The 12,854-nt window shown below is 43.6% G+C and overlaps 1 protein-coding gene across 5 annotated transcripts in view; it reads right to left on the reverse strand.

The window, feature by feature from the left end:
- Positions 1 to 12,320, reverse strand: part of Sorcs1 (sortilin related VPS10 domain containing receptor 1) — a 522,478-nt gene extending 510,158 nt beyond the window's left edge. For all 5 annotated transcript variants that reach the window (XM_021151490.2, XM_021151491.2, XM_021151493.2 and 2 more), the window contains exon 1: positions 11,581 to 12,320. In XM_021151490.2, coding sequence (XP_021007149.1) covers positions 11,581 to 12,138 — 558 coding nt within the window. In that variant the 5' untranslated portion in view covers positions 12,139 to 12,320. The remainder of the gene's footprint in view (positions 1 to 11,580) is intronic.
- Positions 12,321 to 12,854: the final 534 nt, after the last annotated feature.

The raw sequence follows: 12,854 nt of genomic DNA on the forward strand, positions 1-12,854 counted from the left end.
TTCTGGGCTAATATCCACTTATCAGTGAGTAAATATCATTTGAGTTCTTTTGTGATTGTGTTACCTTACTCAGGATCATGCCCTCCAGGTCCAACCATTTACCTAGGAATTTCATATTTGATCCTGTTACACATCTATCTGCTTTTACCCTCCAGGTGTAAGACCGAGTATTTGTATTTCTAGCACTCAGCCCTGACATAACAACCATACAACAGGCTCTTCACTGGTTTCAGTATTACAAAAACGCATATTCACGTTAACTCTCCAAAGCTGTAACACAGGCTAGTTACAGCAGAAAAGGTTAAAATGTTGTCTTTACACAAACCAATCAGGCTCACTTCTCCAAACCGACTGCTCTTTAGAGATTCTTAACAGCACAGAAACACTATACGTACCACGTCCACCACAGAGAGCTAAGCTCACATGTTGCTCTCAAAGCTATGACACAAGCAGGCTTACCAGTCCTGAGTTGGCTCCTTCACATAGCTGGATGCTAAATACTGTCAAATAAGAGGGTAGAGAAGCTATCCCACGTGGCCCTACTACCACTCGGTCCCTCAAAGTGCCTTTCCTAATCAACAGCCTTTCTATGTCTTTCTCTCAAATTTTCTTTTTCCTTCTCTTTTTCTACTTACCTACTTTATCAGTCTATATCTGTTTTCTTTTTATCTGTTCTTCACCACTCCTCTCTTGCCTACAACATTTTTATCTGTAACTAAAACTGTTTGTGTATTACGATGAATATTATGTGTGATTTTCGTCTGTTTCTCCATCAACAGACCCCTTTTTAAATTACTTGACATTAAAACATAAAACAGGAGAGAAAACTTGTCCCTGATCTGTGTCTATTTCTCTTCCTCTCTCTCTGTCTCGCTCTACTCATGTGTGTTCATGTGCCCTTTAATTCTCCATATTTCTGTTCCTGTTACCTCTTCTCTTTGTTTTCTTTCTTTTCCTAGAATCCATCATACTGAGTTCCAACCGACAGTCTCTAAACATCTATGCTATTGACATGCCAAGTCTACCCACTTCACTTTTAAGAGCAGTGATAGTTACTTTAGAACATGCTGCTGTGAATCACATACAGAAGTACACACATATACATGCACACATGTGCACATACACAAAGTTGCACATGCTCATTATGAAAGTATTTATGTGCCTATTTATTCTGTAAAGGTAGAGATCAAGATCTAGAGAGCCACTGAGATATAAACTTAAATATGTGATGTAGTCAAGAGACAAAACTACCTCCAGATTCCTTTTCTCCTGCATCAGAATGGCCATGGCAGAAAAGGGGTCCAGGAACACAGCTGTGGTTCTGCCAGGAGAGAGACAAGGGGTGATTTTGTTGAGAAAACCACAGGCACTGCTGTCTCCCAACAACAGCAATTAGAAAAACCAAGCAGGCAACACGCAGAGAGTGCTTTGTCCAGCTCAGTGCCTGAAGTCAGTGCTAATGAGGCCAAGTTCACAAGCACATTTGCCCCCTTATGTTTTATTTTTCTTTTTAAAGTAACTTTTTAGAACGCAAGCAATTTATGTTTGCTGAGAAACATCAAAAGACAGACCAGAAAAAAAAAACCCACATATAATCTCAGTGTTCATCATAACCACAAGCAAACATTCTGAATCAGAAATAAGTTTTGTAAATAAACACATAATTATGCTGTGCATAGAATGACTGAAAGACTTTCAAAGCCTTACTACATCCAAGAACATTTACAGAACTTGGAATATACATGGAAGCAACATAGCCCTAAACGTCCTTGTCTCCTGGGCCTGCCTTTGTACTATTTTATGATCCATCTCTTTCTTGTCTTTTGTGAGAGATTTTGCACTTCACACTGGGTGCCTATGAAGTCAGCCTTTTCCCAGCTTTAATAGTCTGTGACGCACACGCATGGTGATAGGTTGTTTGTTCTACATCAGTGGCTTTCCACTTTCCTAATGCTGAGACCCTTTAACACTGTCCCCCATGTTGTGATAACCACAACCATAAAATCATTTCATTGCTACTTTATAACTGAAATTTTGCTACTCTTAAGAATTGTAATCTCATATATAGGATATCTGACACAGGGATCTCTCCCCACAGGTTGAGAACTGCTGTTCTACAGAAAGCTAGTTTTTCTAGGCAACAGCAAATAAAACAGAAACCATTTAAGATTCAAGTATTAGACAGAGAGAGATAACAGTTGAGAAGGATGACTCCCCAACCAAAACATAAATAGCACAGTGTCTCAGACATCATTCCAGTAAAGGAACTGGAGTCAAAAATCATGGGGCTGGTAAGTCCTCTCAACAGGTGAAGATGACTACTGCCAACCCTGACACCCTGAGGTTCAGTTCCCAAGTCCAATGGTAGAAGGAGAAAACTGAATCCTCTAAATTGTCCTCTGACCTGCACATACGTAAACACGTGTATATACAAACATAAATGTAATTAAGTGATTAACATGGGGAGAAAGGCAATATTACAATGAACCTATTACAAGCATCTTCTAGCATGCTATACTTAGGGATTATTAATAGTAAGAGTAATAGTAACCAAACCATAATAATAATGATAGTGACGTCAGTAACCCTTACTGGCTGCATAATATGTACTAGGGGCTACTTTACACATTTTTAATATTTATAATCACTTTTAATTATCACCTGTCTATATAGGAGGAACTAATGCAATTACATTAATCTCATAAAACCAAAAACAATTATTTAAAAATTAAAAAAAAAAGTTTATTATTATCCACATTTTAAAGGACAGAAGCACAGAACTTTATCCTTTGCCAAATTAATACATGTACCAGATAATTATAAATTAACGTATGTACCAGATAATCAAGCAAGAAATTAAAACAATCTCTCTAGGTTAGATCTCTCTAAGTCACATATGCTTATGTGCAACATTTTGCCCCTTCCAGTACATTTTTGACCCAGGTTACATTGAGGAAGGAAAACAATTTCTTAGTAATACTAGGGAGGTTGTGCTATCCTGGGTGATCAGCAAGGCCTTCTACCTTGTCTCAAGCACCAGGAATTTCCATTAAGGAGAGTTCAAAATCTACATGCCTCTGTTCTTCATGGGAAAACATAGCATGCTAACAAACATTATAATTGAATGGACAGAAAAGAGCTTCACAGACCCTAAAATTCACATGCTTCTAAAGAAACAGTGTCCAAGTTGGACAAATTTCCAAGGGACTTGTCACAATGCAGATGCCAACATCTACCTCTAACCTGGGAATTCACTTCACACATGAGTCCCATGAGGACAGTCCTTTGGGAATTGCTGATAGAGGCATTGCTAACGAAGTGTGTGTTCACTCAGTCTTAATCTCACCATTAGCTCAGCCAAATGCAAGTTAGAGCAAGCAGGCAGCAGAACAGTTTCTGAACTAGTGTAGGGGGCATGCATAAATTGTCCTTTGACATACTTAAGAGACACTACTGGAGAGTGTGGGGTGAAATTGCTGAGAGAGGGCAGATTTCTCTTGTCTAACAATGCCCCCCGAACACCTCCACCCCATCCACCCACTCACATATAGGCCCTGGAACTGAGCTGATGGTACAGAATTTTGTACCTTTATAGCCCAGGCTTCTCTATTCAGGGGTGATGACTACAGGCATCAATCCGTTTGTTCCAGAGCATAGCATGATTAGTTAGTTGTCTGCTAATATGACTCATATTAGCACTTCTTTTTTTTTATTTTTAAAAAGATACAGTTGTCCACACTGTCATTCTAGGGTCATCAGGCATCAGGGAGTAAGCACATCCTTCATGTTCCCTCTCAGTCATAGGAGGAGGCATAGATGAATTCAGGAGGGCAAGCATGGGTTTCGGCAGCAGTTAGGGCACTGATCAAGCTGAACCCTGAAGCAACTTCTCAGCAAAGCATCATAAGACAGTGGCCTGAGAAGGCAGTAAGGCCAAGGAAAGTGTCACCAAATGTGTCATTTGTACTGAGTCTCTTTACATGCCTTCTCCCTTGTCTTCTGGCATTCCCACTTTCAGAACGATAAAAACAAAAAAACAAAAAAAAAAAACAAAAAAACAAAAAAAAAACAAAACAAAACAGAAAACATCTAAGAGACACCATGCAAGCAGTAAAAGCATTGAAGCTAAAAATGGCAAAAGGCAAATTTTGTCCTGAGTATTTCCCAACTGGGCAACTTTGGGTAAGTTCTTCAGGCTCAGACAGTCACAGGCTTAGAGTGGAGATGGCACAAACTAGTTTGTAAAGGCATCATGATTGCAGGGCAGCCCAGCAATGGTCCACAACATGTTCTCAATGAGCAGCCTGATCATTAATTTGATGATTTTTTACGTTATGAAGAGATGGTTGGGGGCTACACATCAACTGGTCTTTACTAGATATAGACCACCTCAAGTCTTCTCCACTGGAAATTAGAAGCAGAAAAAAAAAAGAAAGTAATGGCCTGTGACTTAGTTTAATTCTTGAGTACTTTCTCTCCAATGAGCACTAGCTAGTCACCATTAGCATCAAGTCTTGCTCCTTCACGTTGACTTCTGCTGCTCCAAAACATGACACTCAGTTCCCTTAACAGAGGCCACCTTCAGCATTATTTTAATTAGAACTCACTGTGGAAAGCAGTTAAGGAAAGAGGTGGTGGGTGGCAGGATTCTACCCCTTGCTCTCCCATCCCCGGCTTCAGTAACCCTAGTCCTGTGTAATCACCTGTCTGCAGTACATTAACAGTGGGGTGCATAATTCACATAGATGACTGTCAGGAAGCTCACTACCTGGATGTCTGTTTATCTCTCCTTAAGACCACGCGTTCCAGGTTTAAAGCACACAAAGCTTCATGCACTGAAGCCAAAAGCAAATAACCTGAACAGCTGAACTCAGCTGAAGTTCAAGTTTGGGCTTTTGGAGCTCCCTAGCCACCAGACACAGTTCTCAGCACAATGGAAACATTTTTACAGGCTTTGTCTACCCTTGAGGCTACAATGTATCTATGTTCTAACACCTGCCTGGCATGTTCCTGGCAAGCAGTGGAGCACTATACCCAGAATCCAATGTGCTGCATAGTGTAGCCAAATGTTTCTGGCTTTTTGATCCTACAAAAGGACCTCTTTTACAGCAAGGCCAGGGTTTCCCTCTCTCTGTAGATGGAATTAGTCTCTTCCAGTTTACAGGATTGTATGGAGAATGAGACTCAGGTAAGGGAGGTGATGCTTCAGTCTTTGAGAACAGAAGTATGATTTAAAGAGAAAAACATGAGCTGGAACTGATCTAAAGTGTTAAAGCAACATTTAAGAGTGCTACAGAAACAGATATGATATCTTTAAACACCTGTGGAATGGCAGCAGGAAGAAATTCTAGTATTCATGTTCTTCGCTTATCCCATACCTAAGTCTTAGAACAGGCTGTCTTATCAGTTTTGTACAATAAGATCCCACCTTTTTACCATCAGTTCTTTGACTAGGTCAACAATCCCATCTGAGCAGAGTTTCAGCTCCCCAAGAACAACTTTAAGAGGTGGACCTGATCTCACCTCACTCTAAGCTTGCATCTTCTCTGGCACTGACTTCAGACACAGCAGAGAGACTATTTGGACAGTTTTATTTGGACAGGAGAAGATGTATTATCAACACTATCCATGAAGAACTACAGGGCAGAAATGGAGACGTGCACTTTGCCAAGACACAGTTTTAACATACATTTAGTGACTCACATACACTGGCAAGGTGTTTGTGTGTGTGTGTGTGGGGGGGGGGATCAACTTATCCTCTAGGTGGAACAGCTGGAGATATATCTGACTAAAAACTAACCAGTGGCAAGTTATTTTTTTTGGTGAGAAAAAGGAGGTATGTATAAAAATATGTCAACATAAAAATGGAAACATGCTGACTCCAGCTGAGACTTCATGGACAAATATAGGCAGGTGTAGCTTTCAGGGACCATGGCGTTTCTAGTCACACACTAGCCATGGAACACAAGCAGACACACTGTAGGACTGATACACAAACTCTACTTCCACTGTCCTTTTAAGGCTAGTGTTGGAATTTAAACTTTTAACACAGGTTTATTTAACAAAGTTAGGTAGATTTCCTACAAATGAGTGGTGATGTCCATGCCTCTTCTCTTGCCTTACTGATGAAATCAGTTCAGCTCAAAATGCCTTTGTTATACTTTCTAGTTACTTGACTTTTCCATGTCTTTGAAAGTGCCACTGAAGTGCTTCCCCAGCAATAAAGCTCGAAGACTTTCCTTCCAGAAGACATTCAGCCCACCTCTACAGTCCTGCCATATGCCAGCCTGCTTCAGAGCACATGGATCCTCGGTGCCCTCTTTTAAGGATTCTTTGGGTACAAGACCGAAAGCTCTCAGGGGGCCAGGATTTTTTTCTTTCTTTCTTTTTTTTTTTTTTTTAGTTCCATGCCACAGACATCCATCCTCATGCCAGTGAATGGCAGGTATTCAGAGTTCAGTAAGTATTTAAGAATCAAAAGTAAATAAAATTCATGTAAGGTTCTCAGCATAATGTTGACACATGTCAATCAGTCCTGGCATGTAAGCAGCTATTCTTCTCATTAGTTAAACCATTAATTCCACCTGCCTACATAGCCTAAGCAACGGCTGTCTAAGGAACTGCCTTAAAAGAATGTGATAAACTTCCTAGAGTTGATTTACTCTAGACAATACCTATCAAATTTCTAAGAGGTTTTTACTTTCCAAAATGTTCTGCCCTTCAATACAAAAATAGCACATTTAGTAAATCAAAGGTGTGATAAAAGAAATCCAGGAAAGCAAATGTATAAGCACAGATTGAAATATATGTCTCTGCAGGTCTCAAAGTCCGGGACGCCTTGGAAACAAATTTGAACATGGGTATGGGGAAAAGACCCATGGAAATAAAAGCTTTTCTTTTCTTTTCTTTTCTTTTCTTTTCTTTTCTTTTCTTTTCTTTTCTTTTCTTTTCTTTTCTTTTCTTTTCCTTTCCTTTCTTTTTTCTTTTTTTTTTTAACTGGTGAGAGATATAGGTCATTGTGTCTGGTCTAAATCTCAGACTCTCGCACTATACTTTAGCTGTATGTGGGGTGTCACCATGGTGTGACTGTATTCCATGTAACCCAGTCTCTAATTTGTCATTCTTAATTGCCAGACTTTACTTTTCACCTAAAGAAGTATCATTTATTAAAGACATCCCAAATACAAAGGACCGAGCGCACTTGACATTAAGTCTTTAAGGAAAAAGAACTACAGAAAACATACCACCCCATATCTCAAGACCAGGAGCCTAAACCTCAAAGAACTCAAGTACTTTCTTAAGGCAATGTGTTGGGAAGCAGGAGATAAGATGAGAACTCAGATCCATCTCTCCCTAATATTGCTGCCGCCTTTCAAACACCTCCACATCATACCAGCAGTCATTAAAATCATAGGGCCCACCAAAAAAGTTAGTATGTGGGCTTACAAAGGAAAGCTAAAGATCTTTTTCACTTTATTTAAAAACAAAAAAATGAGTCAGGTCAGAAAATGGGGGAGGGGGCACTGTATCAATACAGTTTGCCAAATTACTGACACCCAGCTTCTTTATAAGAGCTTGTGTATCATAGAAGAAGAGGAGAAAGAGGAGGAGGAGGAGGAAGAAGAGGACAATGAAAAGGAAGAGGAGGGAGCAAGAGGAAGAGGAAAAGGAGGAAGAGGAGGAGAAAAAGAAGGAAGAGAGAGAAGAGGAGGAGGATAAGGAAAAGAATCTATTGCCAATGATAAGCAGAAAGCTAAATGGTCTTAGGTTACTCTCCTTGAATCACCAAGTGCAGATTCCACCTCTCACAAAAGGTGTAGAGGTGGGTGGATGAGAACACAACCAGCTCCCCACTTAGGTGACATAGGTGACATCCATGATGATAGACACAAGGTTAAGCATTAGCTTTTCCTCAAGGAGTGGAAGCCTTCAGTCCAGACGATGCCTTCTTATCACCATCAGACATCAACTCAAAATACGATTATGAATTATATGGAGTCCAAAGGCCAGAGTATTCTGTCTGCCTAAGCTCTTGTAAGGCAGCCATTCTGGGGTGGGGCGGGGGAGGACAGCTTCAGAGCAGGTGAAAGCGGGTGCTCAATTCTTGCTCTTTGCATTCATGTGTGATTTTCTCTTGCAAGTTTTACTCTTTTGTAGCCTCAGCTTCCTCATCTATGTAAAGATGCCTACTCAAGATGATTAAGTGGGATTCTTGAATGTGAGGGACCTGCCGTGCCCCAGTGGAGACTCAGTTTATTCAGTAAGGTTGGGGAGAAATGTCAACGGTAGAAACCATTAAAGGCAACGTGCTGTGTGAAAGCTGACCAGGCTACCACACTCTCTGATGAGTACTAAGTATGCATGATGGAAAAATCTAAGTGAAAAGTTCTGCTAACAAATGACTTCACACCACTGCCAAAGAAAAGGAGCCAGGATGATGAATTGAAATATTCAAATGAACTACAGTATGAAAATATGAAAGGGAGAGATTAACACTTGTCACCTACTTACCACCTACAAGGGAGTTAATAGATTAGTGAGTGCAGCACTTTAAAATCCTTTGGGATGAAAGTATAAACACATAGAGCACCAGGAACACATATATAGTCAGATACATTTTGTAACACTCTAAGGATTGCTATGTAAATTTAGATCAGGGCACAGCATGCCTGGAATGAGTAGGATAGGAACAATATGTTCTTGCTCATGACACCAAACTCATGACAAATGATTCATACCCAGCACCTTTCATGCCAGAAGATTCCCCCCAGGTGTTCCTCCAACTCTAGCAACGGTTTCCATCAAGGGAGAAGACTGCAGTGTGGGGGAGGCACATTACACCCACAGATGAGGTACAACCGTTATATGTCTACACACTCACACAAGTCCAACAGATGATGGGGCAGAAGAAAAGAGGGGAATGAGTGGAAAGACCAATCCAGAGTTTCTCACCAGTTTGACTAGGCAGCCGATAATTGCCATATGCTCCTACCTTGAAGGCAGGTGCTATTGTAGACAGAGGCTTTTCTAAACCCAGGAGTTTACCTAATGTGACACAGGCTTAAAGGTGTGTTACCTTCATCTCTGAGAACCGAAAAGGAGATGCATGAGAGAGTGAGGAGATCTAAATATAAAACATGGGATTCTCCTAATCTTGCCACCTCCCCCCCCCACCCCTGTTTAAAGAAGTAGATTCCTCACTCTGGACTAATATAATGAAATTGAGAATAATTACAAAAGACTTTTGTCACAGGACCTATTCCTGAGTAACTTGACATATGATTCTTGGATATTCATCTAGAAGTATCCCTCAGTGTAGATGAATCTCACACCCACAGCATGGATCACATGCTGTGTACAACATTAAAGAGCTGAGTGGGAAATGCTTTTGTTGAACAAAGTTGTCCAAAGTGTCTTTCTGCACCTTTTCATTTTACAAAATACTTTAATGTTTCCCTCTCCCAGGAATCTGGTCCAGATAAGCCAGGTCGGCTTTCCTTAATGGACCTGGAGAAACAATGTTTTCTCTTTCTTCATCATCGATATAGAATACAACAGACAAAGCAGTTCCATGAGATGCTCAGAGCTGGACCTGGAAGGGAGAGGCGAGGAAACTGGGTGGGAGGTATGAGACCCCCCCTCATTGCTGTGCTTAACATAATTTCAATGTTCAGACCTTTAACACTCACCATCTTCATTATTTCCTACATTTTTTTCTTAGATTCATATTCCTGCCCTAAACCCCAACTCTAGTAAGCCCCATTCTGCTCTTGTGCATCAAAAAAAAAAAAAAAAAAATCTGGCAGTGCTTGGCGCCATTTCTAAATGGAGGTTAAAATTTGCCAAGGATGTACTCTCTTTCCAAGATCTTTTTAAGAGATGAACCAAAGTAGAGGTCTAATGGGTGAGTTATATTTTACAACTTGAATTACGTTAAAAGCCAGAACTATTTTGCGTCCAAAGTTTTATCTTTTTTTTTTTTCCTTTTTCTTAATACAACAAGACCTAACACATTTGATGCATTCAAAAAAAAAAAAATCTCCTCCTAAAGCCAGAGCTCTGGGTTAATCACTTAATGGAGCCAGAGTTTATTAATCAGTATAGGAAGATTCAAGTTAAAATTAAACGGTTCAGTTTAGTAACTATGATACAAACGATATGGTTAACATAATACACCACGACAAGAGTGTCCAGAACTTGAATAGAAATAATTTCAACTTTAGATTTTGATTACAAGGATTGCTGAGAACCTCCGGCAGCAGCAGCCCCTCAGGAAGGCTAGACATCAGGGGCTGTCCTCAGTAGAGGGTAGACTAGACCGCCTAATGCATGACACAGTATATTTCAAAACCGTTTCAACTCCCATTAAAAACCCAACCGTGAACACAGCTCAGTGAAGTGGCACTTGTTGGCAAGCTTCCTGGCAACATTTCCAAAGGTACCATGTTGCATCGACTGTACACATTACAGACACAACTCCATCAGCGGATGGAAGCCCTAGCTGAGACCCTTCCCCCACTCCTAATCCCCGTTTTATAAACCTCTAACTTTTCTTATCGGCTTCATGGCACAGCAGCCTAGAGAACTTTACACGCTTTTTAAATCGTCTTCGGTTATTACCATCAAAGCTGGTTTCGTTACTATTTCAGCGCATTGAAGTTTCTAGGTTTGGGCTAAACTGGGTAGCTTCCTCACATTTCAAACATTCAGGCTCCTCTGAAAATCGGAAGCTCCTGACAGAACCAGTGACTTGCACCCTAAATCTTCTCCCAGGGCCTGAAATCTCGTCCCTGTCTTCCTAATAAAGGGTAACTCAAATCTTCATTTCAGCTCCTCCCTAGAGGAGGTCAGTCGGTGGGAAAACAGGGAGTTGTTGTCACTGGGATCTATCTATCTGATCTTCCCCAGGCTGACCATGCCAGAGAACAACTGCCCTTTCATGGGCTAGAAAAGCCTGGCTCTCAAGATGCACTTGCTAATGCTGTCAGGAGATGCTGGGGAGCCTCTGCACTGAAACTTGCATCCGTTTGGTCCCCAAATAGATTTCTAATACCAAAGGGCACCTTATATCGTACTGCAGTTTGCCTTCTCCGGGGTAGAACAAGGGGCTAGGAGCTCTGTATAAAAATTAAATAAAAAGCCCACAGAGGCGACTTCTCCGTGTGCTCCATCAGTCTATCAGGTAAGGAAATGTCCCTTCAGGGAATTTTAGTGGGCTTGGAAATTTAACCCTTTCAGCTCTTCATTAAAAATACTTTAACGCACACACCACCCCCATACTTGGTCTTCAGTTCTACTCTCCAGTGTCATTGAAGAAATAAAAAAGATCTGCCTGGTCCGTTCCAGTTTGAACCTTTTGATCTGGAGAAGACTCTGAAGGTGGCGGTGGGGGCTCCCTAGTAGGTATCATTAACTCTTGGGGGAGGCTAGCTGGGAAGACTTCACTGTGCAGCATCTCCCAAGAAAGAAACCTCTTCCCCCCCCACCCCCCACCCCTCCGCCAATTCTCCGCCAGCTCTTACAGTGAAAGGTAACCCTTTCCTTCTCTCACCCCTTTGCCCCCAGTTCCATTCTACTCACGCTGCTGTTGTGGCCAGACCAGTGGACCATAGCTTGGTTGTGTGCTGAGTCTCCTGTCAGCGCAAATGTGGTGCTGGTCAGTCTCAGCTCCTCCATCCGGAAGCGGGTGGCTTTGTCCGGGTCCCGCGCGCCAGTCCCAAGCCCCTGCTGCCCTCCATCCTTTAGCATGTCCCGGCGGCTCCGACTCGCACTCTCTCCGGGTTCAATCTTCTCGGGTTCCGTTCCACTCCGTCTCCTACGGCCAGAGCGTGCAGCGGTCGCCACTGACACCCTGCTGCCCCCAGCTCGCTCCAGAAACAGCGCCCGGTCCCCGGGGGCCACTGCGAACAGGGGTCTCATGAAGAGGGGCGGGGGCGTGGCAGGAGCCCGACCCAGAGGTCCCGGGTGAGGAAAGCCTCTTGGGGTAAGGGTCCGGCGTGGGGTCGAGCTAGGGTGCTGTGGAGGGCAGCAAGAGAGGCTGCTGCAGATTCCGGGGGCTAAGAGCATCAGAAGCGCCGCTCCCGCAAGGAGCGCACTCAACCCGGCTGAGGAGCCGTCTCCAGCGCCAACTTTTCCCATCTCTGGAGCGTAGAGAAGCGGAGAGGGGGTCCCGGACCGAAGGCAGGCAGCGGAGCGAGGCTACAGGCTGACGGCGGCAGGGCGTGCGCTCAGGACCACAACTCCATCCAAGTTGGGCTGGGCGGCGGCGGGGCGCGCGGAGGCGGCGCCGGGCAGGTGCCTGCCGCTCGCCCAGGCTGGGCTTGTGCGGAGCGCGCGGGTTGGGACGGAGCTGCGAGCCACCGCCGCCGCCGCCGCCGCCGCCGCGCGGGGGTGGAGCCGAACTGAAGTCACGGGCGGAGAGGGCGCCGCGCGCCGGCTGGCGACGCGGGAGGGAGGGCGGGCTCTGCCGGGGCTCCGGGCACTGCGTCCCGTCGCCGAGCTGCGCTGTGTCCAGGGCTGCGGGCGCGGGCTGCGCTGTCGCCCACCCTCCCCAAGCGCGCCGAGACCCCGCAAGGAGCCTGAGCAAGCACCCTTCCTCTTAGGCGAGCAGCCCCAGGCTCCAGGAGCAGGCGCTGTGAAGGGTTTCCTATTCCTGTTTTCCCTTCTCTCTTCTGTGGTTGTTTCTCCCCTTTTCTCTTTTTCTGGTCTTTTCCAGTTTAGAAGATGAGTGGGCTCTTGCTCTCCCTCTTAAACTGGGTGAGTTGGCATGTAGTCCTTACTTTGTGTGCCCAGGCCTGGGGACGATCTCAGAAGGCAGCAGAGAGTGGTGCAATAAACTGTGTGTGTGTGTGTGT

This window comes from Mus caroli, chromosome 19, assembly GCF_900094665.2.
Source record: "Mus caroli chromosome 19, CAROLI_EIJ_v1.1, whole genome shotgun sequence".
In the NCBI taxonomy this organism is placed as follows: domain Eukaryota; kingdom Metazoa; phylum Chordata; class Mammalia; order Rodentia; family Muridae; genus Mus; species Mus caroli.